General features: G+C 35.7%; 1 protein-coding gene across 10 annotated transcripts in view; it reads right to left on the bottom strand.

Annotated features, from left to right (window-relative positions):
• Positions 1–17885, bottom strand: part of LOC105484596 (hemicentin 1) — a 514524-nt gene that overhangs the window by 123662 nt on the left and 372977 nt on the right. For all 10 annotated transcript variants that reach the window (XM_024793708.2, XM_024793713.2, XM_024793709.2 and 7 more), the window contains 7 exons: positions 15846–15942; positions 11586–11708; positions 10676–10837; positions 9010–9291; positions 5656–5823; positions 992–1105; positions 343–429 (listed from right to left, as the gene is read on the bottom strand). In XM_024793708.2, the coding sequence (XP_024649476.2) occupies positions 343–429; positions 992–1105; positions 5656–5823; positions 9010–9291; positions 10676–10837; positions 11586–11708; positions 15846–15942 (1033 nt within the window). The remainder of the gene's footprint in view (positions 1–342; positions 430–991; positions 1106–5655; positions 5824–9009; positions 9292–10675; positions 10838–11585; positions 11709–15845; positions 15943–17885) is intronic.

Below are 17885 nucleotides of genomic sequence, written 5' to 3'. Positions count from 1 at the left end.
CAAAAAGTCAAATACCATATGTTCTAACTTACAAATGGGAGCTAAGTAATGTGTATAAATTACTTAGCACACAAAGAGTGAAATAATAGACCTTGGGGACTAGGAAGGGTGCGGGGGTGGGAGAGGGGTTGAGAGATGAGAAATTACCTAATAGGTAAAATACACACTACTTGGGTAATGTTTACCATCACTGAGACTTCACCAGTATTCAATATATCCATGTAACAAAACTGCACTTATACCCCCTAAATATATTTTAAAAATTTAATAAGATATATAGTGGAGACAATGACTATCAGTGAATGGGGGGAGCATCAAAAGTCTGAGAGCTGAGCCCCATACCTGTCACTTCACAAGTCAGCGTAACACTCTGTTTCTCTTTTACCTTCACATCTTCCAATGTATTTTCACCCAAAATATGAGGTGGTACTGAAAAACAACAACAACAACAACAAAATAACAGCTCTTAACAGCAAGGTTGCTGTTTTATAGGTATTTATGTATGGTTTTATTAAGTCATAACCTTCAAAACAAATCCCCCAATCCACATTCATTATCTGACTGCTAGAATGTCATAATATTATTTTGATTAAGTCTACTTTTAAAGTTATATGTCACAAATCCAATTATAATGAATTTTATTGTAATGTAAATTATAAAGTCTGCATAAAAATATGTCAACAAATCACCAGGAATATTTATTTGACTTTTATTTCTTCTACTATAACTCTAATATGCATTCACATTGAACAAGTCATTCAGCCTCTCAGAATATTGTTGAGCAATTGTGAATTAAAACAGGCATTTTAATTCCTCCAAACAATTGCCTGATTGCCTCCAAACAATTCTAATATTGAATTCTTGCCAAGAGTCACAGTCCAGGGTCTAAATAACACAGGTATGAGATCAAGTGGTAAATAAATTTTAACTCTGCTTCCAGGATTTAAGGCAATTAAAGTTTTTTCCTAGATATTGCAAACTATATAGGTACCTAATACTGAAAGCCCAAAGATTTTTCTTTCTTCACCAGCTGCATTCCTTACAACACAAGTATATTGGCCAGCATCTTCCATTCTGGTCTGCATCAGCCGTAGCATCCTGCCTCCTGCAGAAGCAAACCATCTTTTTAAGATGACTTAAAAAGAAAAATGAAACTTTATAAGCCATCCAAGTGATGCTCAATTTAGGTAAAAATTTAATCTGTACGCTTTAGAGGCCCTTAAAGTGAATTTATTTCAAGCTTTTACAAAAATCACATTTTAAACCTGTATAAAACAAAATAACTCAGAAAAATCTTCTAGTTCAATAGATTAAAAAAATATATAATGTTAGATGACAGCAAGCAAGAAATGTTGTTTCACAGAGAAGGTGATGTTTGAATATGATCTTAAAAGGTAAGTATACTTTACACACAAGTTGAGAGATGCTGATATGGTTTGGCTCTGTGACCCCACCCAAGTGTCATCTCGAATTGTAATCCCCATAATCCCCACATGTCAAGGGAGGGACTTGGTGGGAGGTGACTGGATCACGGGAATGGTTTCCCCCATGCTGTTCTCATGATAGTGAGTGAGTTGCTATGAGATCTGATAGTTTCATAAGCATTTGACAGGTCTTCCCTTCACATACTCTCTCTTCTGCCGTCTTGTGAAGAAGGTGCCTGCTTCCCCTTCTGCCATGATTGTAAGTTTCCTGAGGCCTCCCCAGCCATGCAGAATGTAAGTCAATTAAACCTCTCACCTTTATAAATTACTCAATCTCAAATATTTCTTTATAGTCGTATGAAAACAGACTAATACGGATGCTAATGAAGAGACAGAGGTAGAAAGTCGGTGTGAGAAGTGGTACCAAAAGCAGAGCAGGTGGAGAAAATGGTAAGAGATGAGGCTTGATGGAGTACGGCCAGATTGTGTGGACCTGTGAATGCTGTGCTAAGGAATTTAGATTTTATTGTGTTCACGAAAGACTATGGAGTGTATAAACAAACAGGGATCATGATCCAATTTGTGCTTAGAAAGACAACTGTGATCAGACGATTGGAAAAATAGTCTTAGTTTTCCATTGAACATATAATATGGGAATGTCAGAAAGATAACCAGACCAGACACCCAGATTTGGGTGACATCAATACATTACCATTACTTTCAATGGCAAAAACCACAATTACTTATGCACCAACCTAATATAAGGAAGATAGGAGAATGAAGACTACCAGCTTTCAATTGAGCTTCATGGAATCCTACATTTATATAAAATGTTATGGGGTTACTTCACGCACTAGTGATACACTGCTTTTGTTTCTTTTTGTACTTTGAACATCTATGTAACATTTTGTTTGAAGAAATATTCATCTAAGAAATGCAAGTAGACTGAAAGTGAAACTCTGATATACTGGGGGTGTAATTTGGAGGGAAACTCTTAAAGATAAAGGCAGAAGAGTCAACAAATAAGATGAAACAAAACCTGTGGAGAACTAAGAGACACTGAGAGAACAAAGTCCTGGGCACCATTTGAGGAGTAAGGTCCAACAAAAGAAGTAGTTCATTTATTGGATTGTGTAATAATTTTCTAGCTGGTATATTTTTGCTTAGCACCCTGAATTTGAACTAAAAACAGTGTAATGGTTAACATGAAATTTTCATGTAAATATTCACCTGGGTCTGGTTTCCCAGGAGTATTCAATCTGTTTTCTGTTTATGTAAACACAAGCTGACATTAAACTTTTTCTATAAGCAACTTTCCCATCCTCAACCTACTGAAAGGTGAACTTAGTAGTATCTTATTTAGACAAACAAAGCTAATTACCTGAATCTAGCCTTTTTTCCCCAATTGAATTAGTAAACAGAAATTATGTTTACTTAAGAAGTAAAAGTGCTTTAAAAACTTATATCAATTAGGGAAGGATTCAAGCACTCACTGCCACTTCAGATTAGTGAGATCATAATATGATTCCAGTTGAGAATACTAAAGCAATACAACTTTTATGAATCACTGCTGGCTCTACAAACCTCAGCCTCATAAGTTTCATGATCTTCCTTTTCTCTTGGTTTTGTGGCCTTCTCACTTAATCCAGTGAAAACCAAAAATGGGTTCTGACAGTAAATTATATGGAGACGTTTCTTGTACCTATTAAATTTTTATAGCAGTTATCTGTTTCTGGCAGATAACTTCATAACCATGATAGGGTCTTCATCAAAGTACTGCTTTTAGAAAAGCTATACTTAAATTCTCAGGAGGACTAATATTAATGAAATAGGCATGTACAGGAGACTGAAGACCAAGCAAGTCATATGCCATTCATTTGATTCTCATTTATCTATTGCACAACGCAACATGTTCAGATTGTAAAACTGAATAACTCATTTGGCAGCACCACAAGGTGAAATACTTATCATGTGTTCACTCAGGGATCTCCAGCTGCTAGTCAAGCACAACAAAGATAGATAAAACCAAAACACCACTTCTGTAAATTTGTAACAAACTAGAGCACATCACTTTAGCTTGCCTTTTTCACTTCCAGGAGCTCTGCTACACTTACTATATTTAATAAGAGTCTCTACTTTCTTAGCAATTGAACATTTTTTAAAAAGCCAGAAAGATAAATATAATTTCAAGCCAAGAAGATAATGCGTTTAGGCTTTGGTAACCACATATTAATACAATCTTTGCCATTAGTGTGTGTGTGTGTGTGTGTGTGTGTGTGTATTTTCTTTTTCTTTTTTTCTTTTTTTTTTTTTTTCTGAGACAGAGTCTCGCTCTGTAGCACAGGCTGGAGTGGAATGGCGTGACTTTGGCTCACTGCAAGCTCCACCTCCCAGCATTAGTATGTATTTCTTAAGATCAACAGAGACTGAGAGTCCTGTCAAAGTAAAAACATCATAGTAAGGACATAGGAAAGTTTCCCAGGACAGACAGACCACAAATCTTTTACCAGGTTGTCTATGACAATAACAAGAAACAGGTATTGGATGCTTCCATAGAAGCAAGTGCTGTGTTAACTGTTTTAGAGATCTCATTTCATCCTTACAAAAACCCTGAAGCAAATATTATTATCACTTTACAAGTGATCAAACTGAAGTTAGCAAAGTTAAGTAACTAGTCTGAGGTCATAAATATAGTGAGTATTATAGACAATAAATGTGGTTAATAGCAATGTACATTCTTCGTCAAGCTCCTATCAGTTATAAACCAAGATTGGGAAGAAACAAGTGGAACTTAGGTTTTTTAGACTTAATTCCAGCACTAGGAAAGAATCTTTTCTGAATATGCCTTCAGTAGTGGTAAATTTTGAGCACATTTAGGTGAAGGGAGCTTACTGCCACGTAAAGTAGCTCATCTTGACTTTAAGCAAGCTAAGTATCTGTTAAGTTGTTTATATTCAGATACAAATCTGTCCCTAGAATCTTCCATATACTGACATTACTTTTAACCTCTGGAACTAGAAAAAAACAACATAATCCTTTCTACACCATGGCTCATCAAATATTTAAATTTACTTTGGATTATATACTAAATATACCACAAAATGTTTCTCCAGGTTAAATACAGATATATTAATCATTATGTGATAATTTCCCATCATATTTTTCTCTGAAAATACTGTCATTAAGCCTTTCTTCTTGTCTTTCTAATAAGTTCTGCTAAGTTTATAGTGCAAAATATCTCCTGCTTTTCTTATTGGAGAAAATATAGTTTATTGATGTGGCAAAATATTGCATTTGTTGTCGGGATAATCACATCGTATTTTAAAGCATACTGAGAAACTAACACAATTCAGACATCTTTTCATATTAAGAGTGCTGAAGCTATACTTCATCATAATCTCATCACTGGTTTGACTGTAAGTGCAAAGAGATCATAAACTAGCATAATTAGTAATTATATAGAGGGTCATCACGAGCCTTACTTAACCTTCATCTTGTTAGGTTTAACCCAAAAGTTCCAGCATGAGGTGTGTTTGAATTTGGAAGCCTTCAATCACACATTAGGTATTTTTCTAAGTATCTAAGCTTTTTATTAACCAAACACTTGGCAAGATTATCTTAGTCTGTATCCAAGTCATTACTAAAATGGGCCAAGTGCAGATTTATGCGGCTTGCCTTAAAAATCTCTCTCTACGCTTATATTGATCCACAAATGACAAGCTATTTGGATTTTCCCACAAAATTATATGAGGAATATGATCAATATCTCTTGACAATAAAGTCTTAGCTCATAGGAAACTATCCCATTTTAGAAATGTAAACTGAGATTAGTCATGAATACGTTGAAATATTAATATTTGGATATAGAGGTATTTTATATTCTAGGATTCACTGTAGACTTTGGATTCAATTTCAGCACTTCCTGTAATTCTTTTCAAGTTGGTTGATGCTCATTGTAGCATGAATGCTTTGACATCCCATGACTGAAGTAATCAACAAGTGCCAAGATTTGTTTTTAAAAGGGGTCTAGAGATATTCGGAGATTTCCCATTTTCATATAGCTTCTTACGTCCTTTCAAATATTTTTTTCTTAATATGATTAGTGAGTATTATAGTAAGCAGCTAGGTTAAAAAAAATAAAACAATAAAAACACTGAGAAACTTGAAATTAAGGAGAAATTGTAGCCTCATGAAGCTTACAAGATTATAAGGCTACCAGAATTTCTAATACCTGAGAGAATCCTCACAGAATTGCTAAGGCTGACAGGCCATCCATCTTTAAGCCAGGTTATGGAAGGCAGGGGAATTCCAGAAGCTTCACAAGTCAAGGATACTGAGTTCTTTTCTACCACACTGATATTTTCAGGTGACCTGTGGTTTCCTATGATGCTTGGAGGAGCTGTAAGACAAAATAAAACAAATGGGGAATGGAAATATTAGTTGCCTGCTATACATTTGATATACCTGATGTTGTATATCAAACATCAAATCCTAAACAGTGTATGGTTAATAAGACTTCCATTTTCTGATTAACAGTAAGCAAAATAAGCAATCACAACAACCAGTTCTGTGTGTGTGTGTGTGTGTGTGTGTGTGTGTGTGTGTGAGAGAGAGAGAGAGAGAGAGAGAGAGAGAGAGATATTCCTGGAAGTAAAAATGTCACTTCTTCCTCAATCTTAGCAGTAAATTATTTTCATATTGTTATTCCAATAGTGGTGAGTGATTTTGTATGAGTCACTCACCCCCCCCTTTTTTTTTAATTGCAATTTAAACTTCCATTTTAGACTAAGGGGATACATGTGCAGGTTTGTTACATGGGTATATTCTGTGATGCTGAGGCTTGGGGTATGATTGATCCTGTCACCTAGGTGGTAAGCATAGAACCCAAGAGTTAGTTTTTGAACCCCTGCCTCCTTTCCTCCTTCCCCTTCAATAGTCCCCTGTGTCTACTATTGCCATGTTTATGTCTTTGGGTACTCAATATTTAGTTCCCACTTATAAGTGAGAATATGGGGCATCTGATTTTCCGTTCCTCCATGAATTCACTGATGATTACAGCCTCCAGCTACATTCATGTTGCTGCAAAGGACATGAGTTTTGGCTGTGTAGTATTCCATGGTGCATATGTACCATATTTTCTTTATCCAATCCACCATTTATTAATCAGCACCTAGGCTGATTGTATGTCTTTGCTACTGTGAATATGAATCACTCATCTTTTCTTGCAAATTTGTGATACGGATTTATAACCTACATATAGAGATTTCCTAAAAAAATCAATCATCTAATCCTAAAAATTAAGAGTAATCCAACAAAAAAGTACTTAAGATTAATTCATCTTCCCTATTGTGTTGTGATTCCTATAGCTTTGGCACAAACATTGGCTGCAAACTACAGGATATTAACACTGAACTTCATGTGTGTCTTAACTGAGGGCAAGTTACAAGATCTGTGTCCATTAAATTTACCATTGTTTCTATAGCTATAAAAATTATAGTTCAAAATGTACACATCTAAGTCATTGTCCCTATGTATGTGTATGTTTGGTCTATTCTTTTTATTATTATTATACTTTAAGTTCTAGGGTACATGTGAACAACATGCAGGTTTGTTACATAGGTATATATATGCCATGTCGGTGTGCTGCACCCATCAACTCGTCAGCACCCATCAACTCGTCATTTACATCAGGTATAACTCCCAATGCCATCCCTCCCCCCCACCAATAGGCCCCGGTGTGTGAGTTTCCCCTTCCTGTGCCCAAGAGATCTCACTGTTCAATTCCCACCTATGAGTGAGAACATGCGGTGTTTGGCTTTCTGTTCTTGTGATAGTTCGCTCAGAATGATGGTTTCCAGCTGCATCCATGTCCCTACAAAGGACATGAACTCATCCTTTTTCATGGCTGCATAGTATTCCATGGTGTATATGTGCCACATTTTCTTAATCCAGTCTGTCACTGATGGAAATCTGGGTTGATTCTAAGTCTTTGCTATTGTGAATAGTGCTGCAATAAACATACGTGTGCATGTGTCTCTATAGTAGCATGATTTATAATCCTTTGGGTATATACCCAGTAATGGGATGGCTGGGTCATATGGTATTTCTAGTTCTAGATCCTTGAGGAATTGCCATACTGTTTTCCACAATGGTTGAACTAGTTTACAATCCCACCATAGATTCAATGTCATCCCAAATCAAGCTACCAACAACTTTCTTCACAGAATTGGAAAAAACTGCTTTAAAGTTCATATGGAACCAAAAAAGAGCCCGCATTGCCAAGACAATCCTAAGTCAAAAGAACAAAGCTGGAGGCATCACGCTACCTGACTTCAAACTATACTACAAGGCTACAGTAACCAAAACAGTGTGGTACTGGTACCAAAACAGAGATATAGACCAATGGAACAGAACAGAGCCCTCAGAAATAATACCACACATCTACAGCCATCTGATCTTTGACAAACCTGACAAAAACAAGAAATGAAGACAGAATTCCCTATTTAATAAATGGTGCTGGGAAAATTGGCTAGCCATAAGTAGAAAGCTGAAACTGCATCCTCTCCTTACTCCTTATATGAAAATTAATTCAAGATGGATTAGAGACTTAAATGTTAGACCTAATACCATAAAAACCTTAGAAGAAAACCTAAGTAATACCATTCAGGACATAGGCATGGGCAAGGACTTCATGTCTAAAACACCAAAAGCAATGGCAACAAAAGCCAAAATTGACAAATGGGATCTCATTAAACTAAAGAGCTTCTGCACAGCAAAAGAAACTACCATTAGAGTGAACAGGCAACCTACAGAATGGGAGAAAATTTTTGCAATCTACTCATCTGACAAAGGGCTAACATCCAGAACCTACAAAGAACTCAAACAAATTTACAAGAAAAAAACAAACAACCCCATCAAAAAGTGGGCAAAGCATTTGAACAGACATTTCTCAAAAGAAGACATTCATACAACCAACAGACACATGAAAAAATGCTCGTCATCCCTGGCCATCAGAGAAATGCAAATCAAAACCACAATGAGATACCATCTCACACCAGTTAGAATGGCAATCATTAAAAAGTCAGGAAACAACAGGTGCTGGAGAGGATGTGGAGAAATAGGAACACTTTTACAATGTTTGCTCTATTCTTATTGACATTTATGACTCATTAGAGTTGGAATATTAAAGCTGACTTCAGTATAACTCATGTCTAACTGATGATGAGTCAGTAAATTCTAAGGCACTTACCTTTATACAAATCCAGTTAAGTCAGCTAATTTGGAAAACATAAAATAGAGATTTTACTTGGGACAGCATCAGACCAAAAGCATTTGAAGACAACAATTTTCTACTTTACTGTGTGCTTTCCTTAAAGAATATCTAATATGTGCTTATTTCAGCAAGGTAAATAATGTGAGGTCAGGTATAGAAGGATAAATGAGACTGACCTGGGGAAAAGGTATATATGTTTAAAATGATGGATTATAAATAAATGACTTTCATAACTTGGGGCCTATATCTCCCATCCAGGATGTTAGATTATATTAGCCAGTAAATGAACATATTGAGCTTCTTTCTACTTACCATGGACACTTAAGTCATATTTTTTGTCAGTCATTCCTGCTACATTCACAGCAACACACACATAACGGCCTGTGTCAGATACATGAATGTTCTTCAGCTGAAGGATGTGACCTTCATCCAGTATTTCCACTCCCTTTGCCTTGATCAAGGGGCGGCCATCTTTCATCCAACTCACTGTTGGTGGAGGAATACCCTGCACCTCACACTCCAAGGAGATACTCTTCCCTCGGGTCACAATAATTTCAGTAGGGTGGCTGCCACTGTTGGTTATGGTCGGTCTAACTGAGGGTTGGAGGAAGATTAAAAGAAACAAAATAGGAAATGTTTGTTTCAAGTCTTACATAGGAATTTTCATCAGCCAAACTTAAATATATTTTTATGTTAAAATATAAACAACTAAAGAAAAGACCCAGGACTAACAGACATGATGTTATGCTGAGAGGTGGAATTCTTCTCCAATGTTTTAAGTGGGTTCCTACCTAAAATGAAGCTATTGACACAGTTCACTAACTTCCCACTTTTGAGAAGCTATACAAATATTTGAACTTATCACTTGTAGCCCTGCTTTACATAAGTCTTCCTAGTAGTCATTTAAAACAGATACAGTAGCCTAGCTTACAACCCAATGTCTGTTATTAACTCCTTTCTTCCTTCTCCCTTTTACAGTATGAGTTGGAAAAGCTGAGATGGTTTCTCAGTCTTGTTGGGAAACTGGGGTAACCACATGAATGAATTTAGGCCTGTAAAACCTAAACAGAGGTCTGCTGCGGATTTTGGGGAAAATTTTGCTCTCCTAACAAAAGGGAAAGATACCAGCCCTTTCCCTTCCTCCTGCCTTCCACGTGGAATTGATACCACAATAACAGCTACCATCTTGAGACCATGAAGGAGGGATCAGTAGAATGCCAGAGCTCCTATGCTGACACAATTAAGCCGCTGACCAACTCCAGTGATTAATGCTAACCTCTGCCTTCTTATTATGTGAGAACATAAACCTTTACTTGGTTAAGCCACTTATAGCCATTTATTCTGTTGTTTGAAGCTGAATTCACGTGTCATTGATGCTAGGAACAAAAATTAGATCAATTCTAATACATATATGTGTGGAAAGAAAAGTAGGCCCGTGTCAGTAATCCGATGTTCTAGTGTCAGTCCTACCACACACAAGCCACATGACCTTGTTCAACCAACAAAACCTCTCGGAGCTTAAATTTCCACGTACACAAAATGGAGGCGACAGTTTTGTCTTATATAACAGCTCATGTGAATATTAAATGAGTATACAACTATCTTAAGCACTCTAAGATCTTATACAAGTAAAATAATCTTTAAAATAAAATGTTTTCACATATTGTAAATATCCCCTATGGTAAAATGCTCTCCCTTCCCCCTCCATGTGTCCACTATCTGCCCCCAACAAATTACAGCCACACTGATGTTCTGTCATTGGTGACCTAATGCAGAGTGGACAGCTGTAATGCCGAATAACAGCCAGAAGGAAGTAATTGCTCTCCAGTTATGTCAGCACAATTTAAATGTGTGTGTCATATGATAGTTACAACCGTACCATTTTGAATGAATATTAAAGATATTTTATAAAGTAAATGAGAAGGATGAAAAGATTTAAAAGAAAATTGTGCCAAAGCCTGGCTAATCAACAACTTACTGTAAACTTGCAGACTGTATTCTTTCTTTGCAGTTCCAGCAACATTCGATGCCACACATGAATAGAGTGCCGCATCAGACTTTTCAGCAATTGAAATTTGTAATTGCCTGCCCCCAGATAAAATTCTAACTCGCCCCATGGAGTCAGTCAGCACTGGAGAGCCTGCAAAGAAGTCCAAATGGCAGAATATGAGGCAGAAATGTAAAGCATTTTGTATACATTACTAAATATGATACTTGTTTACTTAGTTCAAGTATATAAAAGGCAAATGACACTGTAAAATAATCCTGCCCTAGTATGTAAAATGAAGGAGCACTAATATTTAAATGAACTAAAAATTTAAATGATCTTTCTGCTACTTAGTGGGCTTAAGGAGCTGTTGATAAATAAATTGAAAATCTGGTCAAACACAGAATTCATTCTTAATGTACATTGAAAACTGTCACAGAGAAAAAATGTTACTTTTTAATAATATCAACTTTTATTTTATATTCAGGAGGTACAGGTGCAGGTTTATTACATGGATGTATTGTGTGATGCTGAGGTTTGGGGTATGACTGAACCAATCACCCAGGAAGTTTAAAACTTATTTTAAAGAAGAAAATGTAGTTCCTGAATGGTGCATTCTCAATGTTTATAGCTGCCCTATAATGCATTTGATTCAAAAATAATCAATCAATGCAGAATTTTTTTTTTTTCTAGGGAGGAGTTAACAGTCTTAAAAAAATTTCAGCTGGGTAGTGTAGAAGGATCACATGTTGCACATTTAATATAAAGCAATTTTGCTGTCTAGCATTTAGTATGCAAATTCCAGGAAAATTTGTTTATAATCTAACACATTTGTCAAACAAAGTCAATATCCATCTTCTATTTTCATTTAATTTTATAAATTTCAAGGATGAAAACTGACCTTTCTTCTTCCAAATGAGATTTGGGGGTGGAATACCACTTGATTCACACAACAGACTAATGAGATTCCCTTCAATGACTGTAAGTTGAGTAAGTTCATCAGAACCACCAATATTTGGGGGGACTGGAAAAAAATAAAAATATTTTTCCACTCATTTCATATAGAATTTTCCTAACAGTTTACATGTAAGATAAAAGGCTTCTACTCAAATGACATAATGAAGAAATTGGCATATGAGGTTGACATCAACATCAAATTAAAAGTCACCTGTAAGATGTAGCATAAATAGCTAATAGCAGACTTCCCATGTACACAGATAGAAATTTATCAAAATATTCAGAATGGCATAAAGAGAAGCTACTTTATCATAACTTACAAAATATGTTATCTCATATATTTAGCTATTATAAAATGTATATTTGATGCAAGATATTTAGATACCTTGCATCAAAAAGCTAAAGTACCTACCAAGTTTAAACTTAGCCCAGTCACTGTTGCCTGGCTAGCTTTGATATCTCAAATAGTGAACAGAACAGGAAACATAAGGCATATAACATATTCTAAAGAACAGAGGCAAGGGGTTTTGTCTAAAGAAAGGACATATTACCTATTTCAGATTGCACAGTCTGCTTCTCTAGTGGCCTACAGCTTCACCCTGGAACCTTCAAAGTGAATACTGACTACCCAAGATTTTCTCAAAGGCGCTGGAATCTGCAGTTGCTGGCTGAACTCTCCTTGAGGACACTTCTTTGGCTGCAGGACTGTCAGCTGGTAGATGGCTTGTTCTTCCAAACTCCTGAGAGTTGAGGAGTGGGAGAATCCTCTTGCACCCCTAGTGCGGCTTCCGGTCATTGTTCAACCATCCCATGTAAAAGCCTCTATTCCTTTGAGGCTCATATAACCAATTTATTTTTCTCTCTCTCTCTCTTTTTTTAAATCCCATCTGTAAACCTGTCATTCTTCCTTTATTCACTGAACAGTCTGTGTTCTTATACTTTTCAAACTAAGTCCTACCATCACTCTGTATGAACCCAACATCCACATGTATAACCAGTCTAAATACCCTGTCTACTCAGTTATTGATATACCCATCCCATTTTCCATCAGAAGCCATACCATGGCTCTTCCCATCATCTAGAACATTCCTCCTGTAAGTTTATAAATTTAGGCCTCTTTCTGACAACTTCTCTGTTCTTTTTGCTCTCAATTATTCCCAATTCTCAAGTCAATTCCCATTGACTTAATTGAATCTCAAGTGTTTTCATTTCTCAGAAGTCCCCCTATCCAGCTGCCTATTCTTCTGTTTACCGACTTCTCTACTCAGAGTAGATTTCATAATTAATAATTTCAACTGTTCCTTTGTCAATATTCTCAACTGCCTTGTACCTTTGCCCTTCTTATTTGTCAATACCCTTACTCTGGATGAATCCTACAGTTTACTCTGTCACTGATACCACAAACTGAAAGTTCCAAAAGAAAATGACACAATTGCATAGATTGTCACTACTATAAATTTATGATCTCCATTCTAAACTCTACCCTTCTCTACCCCCAGGGCTTCTCATTAATACAAATATTTGAAAATCTATATCTGTAATGGAGACCCTCTCTGAGGTCTAGACTTTTATATCCAACTAACTACTTAACATCTCAAGTTGGATGCCTTAGAAGCATTGTCAAATTTGACTTGTCCAAAACTGAACTGAGCCCTCTTTGTTCCTTCTCTGAGAAAAGGACACTATTATCCTCACGGCCCAGTCGGCTAAGCCACACAGACATCCATCCTTTACTCTTCTTGTTTCCAAACTTCATCTAATCAACTGAACCATGTTGATTCAATTTATTAAATATGTCTGCTTTCTTCTAAAATACAGACCTGAGCATCCGGTCCTTTTTAAAATCTCTTTAGTTTATTCTATCACCTTTAGAATCAAATCTATATGTTTTAAATTGATTTAAGAGGCCTTCTTCAATATGCCTATTTTTACCTTTTTACCTAATATCTCCTCTCTCTCCTCGCATCACACTAGGCTCCATAGTGAAGAATATTAAGCTCATTGAATACAGACAGTATTCTCCAGAGCTTTGCATTGCTTTTACCCTCTTCAGAGTTAATGCCTGAGCATCCTTAAGGGCTCAGTTAAACATTTCTCATATGCTTTTCTACATAACCACCTATGATAGCTCTTAGGAGGTTTAATTTTAATTTTGACTATTTAAAGAAATTTCTCCACCAGCCAACTATAAGTTCTGTGAGAGCAACATCATTGTCTTTCTCACTAATTGCTCTATGTCCACACATGGCATAGCGCCTAGAAGATGGAAGCATATAAGTATTTTTTTTAGTTAATCTATCTTTGATGTCTCAACTTTCTCCCTTATTCATTCTTATACCTACTGCATCCTGCTTTCCACTATTACATTGCTTTTCTTTAAGAGGTACTGGTCTGCATATTTGTAAACTATATTTTTTAGTTTAATTTGAATTCTCTGCAATATGTAATATTACTCATTCACTCATCCATTCATCCATATCAAACTTACTTGTGTTCTTCTGAGAACAACATTGTCAATAGTTTCCATGATACATTTTTTTACTGGGTTCTCCTCCGACCTCTCAGGCTCTTCCTTCTCAGTTTCTTATCTAGAGTTTCTTTTACTAGCTCTCTTCTTATATGGTACACCTGAGAGCCATCCTATCTAGTACTCTTCTGTATACATTCTTTTTACCTTCTCCAAGTGATTTCATCTGCTACCTATATAGTTATGTCTGCAACCTTATGTTTTTCACTCTTATCTCCCCTAAATGATAGACTTGTATTTCTGGCTGCAGGGTGGACAGCTTCACATAGTCCACAGGTACCTCAAATATCACATATGAAAAAGGAATTCTTCACCTCAGTTTCTAATTGATCATCACTCCTAATTTTTCTTTTTTCTTTTTTGTCATCTTTACTTGATAACACTTAGTCTAGTGTCTTGTCCATATTTGGAACTAGATAAAAATATTAAATTATTAAATAAATGAACTAGATATAAATAATAAATATTTTTCCCATTTGAAAGAAATGAGGATGGAAGGGAAGGGAAAATGGAGAGGGAAAATGGGTAAAAAGAGGCAGGAACAGAAGTTAACGACATATAAGTGGTATATAATGAAATAAATTTACCATATAGTAACTTTTACTATTTAATAGTAAATTTTACAGGGTGTATAATAGCGTTTCTCATAACCTGCCTGGAGGGTTTTTTAACAATGATAGTCATTTATTAATAAGTCATTTTCTACATCAGTGCATGCTTTCAAAATTTTAAAGAGTATTTCTTCTCCATTGGAATAAAGTTATTTCATCCAGTTTTACTTTTATTTAAAAAATGTTTGTGAATAAACTATAAATCAAAGGTAAATTCAGCTTATAATTTCAATAATTAAAAAGTTTAAACAAATACAATCAAAATGAAGAGGGCTTATTAAGTTATGAGTTTTTTAAAGTATGTAAAATACAGGTGAATGTACTGGAAATGGGAATGGTTTTTAGCTGACAGCCACAGCTGAAGCAAAAGTTGTGACTGTAAGAATTATCTTAATTAGTAACAAATGGTAAAATTTCAGCTGAGAATAGCTTTTCTCCCTGGTTATTATAGTAATCTAATCTCCCACCACACAAATGAGTACATTATAAATGAGTTTTTTAAAGTATGCGAAATACAGGTGAATATGCTGGAAATGGGAATGCTTTTTAGCTGATAGCCACAGCTGAGGCTCAAGTTGTGACTATAAGAATTACCTTAATTAGTAACAAACGGTAAAATTTCAACTGAGAATAGCTTTTCTCCCTGATTATCATAGTAATCCTATCTCCCACCACGCAAGCACCTGTGTTCTTTCTCTCACATACACACACAGTTCACATATATAATTTGGCTTTTTGACTTATTTTCTTTCCATTGACGAGCCCACCACTAGTTACTAGAGAAGGCCCAATCATTACGAGACGCTGGCTGTGGAAGACAAAGGGCATGTTACTCAGGCAGATGAGGAGAATCCTTCAACATCAAAGTTACAAGAAAGTTCATCTAGAGTTGCTCTCGAAGTAGTCATACGAACTGATACCCAGGACAGTTCAGAACCATGTAAACGTACTAATTGTTGTTCATCTACCTATTATAATCAGTTTTAGTTACATGGATGAATGTCATTTTAAGTGACACAAAAACCACAGCCTGCATCATTTGCTTTCAAGAGCTGATTACACTTACCCCAAATATTGACATTGTAATTTTTTTCAGTTTTTCCAGCAACATTTGTTGCTTCACAAGTGTAACGACCAGTGTCTTGAACCTGAGCATCTTCAATCTGAAAACAAAATCATCCTTTGAAATCACACTTTCTATTTCACTTGAGGTTTTTTAAATTAATACTACTTGTGATCTATTATTTTTATTCTGAAGATTTACAAAGATATCAAAAATAGAGAAAATAGCAATATAAATGGCTATATGCCCATCACCCAGTTTCAACACAACAAGGTTCAACCATTTTCATCTATGCCATACCTTATTTTAATCTGGTTTATATTAGGGGTTGAGGGTCTAGAACAGCTTTTTAAATATAATTCAGAAAAAAATAATGAAAAGGTACAATTTCTGTGGAAGTAATTTAAGACTTTAAAATATGAAATCCTTATACATCCAGGAAACTGTCCAGTAAAATAACAGCCTTATTCTTGAGACCAGTAATATATCTTTCTCCCATGCTGGGTCTGTAAGCTTCTTTAAGCTAAGTATTATATTACATTAGCCTCATTCTCCTAGTACCCAGTTTGTTGCTTGGTAGATGAATTAGTATCAGTAAATATTTTTCATGTATTTATGTACAACATGCATCAATGCTCATTCATCCATTAACCATTTGCAGTTATTACAGCACTTGTACTAGGTACTGTAGGTAGAAGACATAAACAGATATAATGTCACATATGGTTTCTGATTTAAGTTTGCGATCTAATTGAGAATATAAAGGATGTGAACATAAAAAAGAATTTAATAATAAATAATATATAATAATACAAGATAATACAAAAGATACAACAAGCAGTATGTGACTTATTGCCAACTAAGTTTGCAATCAATAATTTCTAAAACATTCAATGATCACTGACGTAAGAGTGATCATTTGAAGTATTTCGCTTAGAGGGGTGCACAGAAGGCAGTCAATAAACATTTATTAATCAATTGGTGTGAACAATAGAGATGGAATTAGCTAAAAGAACACATGGAAAACCTAAGAATATTAGACTTGAAAGAGGAAATAAAATCCAACCTCCTCATTTTACAGATAAGGAAACTCAATCAATTAAGATATCTAAATTGCTCAGAGTCACATAATTCGTGGCAGGCTCACTCAAATCTGGGGTTCCAAGTCCTTAAGGTCAGTATGCACAGGCCTGCATGTCTCATAGAAAGAGTCGGGGAGGGAATAATAGAGAGGAGGGATTAATATTTATTGAGCACCTAGTGTGTACCAGGTAAAACAAAATGGCAATATTCTATTACTTGATTTTGTTAGAGATGTGTGTGAATGGTAGTACGTAGGTAAGATACTTTTAACTGACTAATAAGAATTGCATTCCAAAAAAGTTTTCATTTCTCTGATCTCCCTAAACCCCTCAATGGGACAAACTTCTGTACTCACTGAGATTTGCATTTATGCAATTGTCTACCTCCGTCATTTCGTCAGAGTTAAGGTTTGGGAATTTTACCGCATGCTTTCTAGAATGCTAGGCTCTGCCCCTGCGAATGGACAATGACTTTTCTTCTTCTTCTTCTTCTTTTTTTCTTGTGTAGTTCAATTAGTTCATCCCTCTTTTTTTCATCAGTGATTCTGGTCTTTCCTTTCTCACCCAGCTCCGTTGTTATACAATCATAATACCCAAGATCTCCATCCTCTGCCTCTAACATACTCCTTCACGCTCCCTTTCACTCAACCCCATGCTTCTGTCTTCCTTAGGTAAGCTGCCCAGCTTACTGTCTGCCATCTATTTCTCAAGACTCTTTGTTTATCAGTAATAAACCTTCCTTTAGCAAGAGGCTATGTGGTGGTTAGTAGCACGGGTTCTGAAGCCATACTCCCAGTGTTCTAATCCAATTTCTGTCTTTCAGTAACTGTAGGCAGATTACTTAGCTGGTCTTTTGATTTCTCAGTTGGGTTATTATCAGGATGTTATAAACATTTGGCAGTCTTCTGTCCTCCTGAATCCGAATTCCTTAGGCTGACTTTCAATGTCACACTTTATTTCA

The sequence above is a fragment of the Macaca nemestrina genome, chromosome 1 (assembly GCF_043159975.1).
Source record: "Macaca nemestrina isolate mMacNem1 chromosome 1, mMacNem.hap1, whole genome shotgun sequence".
NCBI lineage: Eukaryota > Metazoa > Chordata > Mammalia > Primates > Cercopithecidae > Macaca > Macaca nemestrina.
This window is presented reverse-complemented; position numbering and strand designations above follow the sequence as displayed.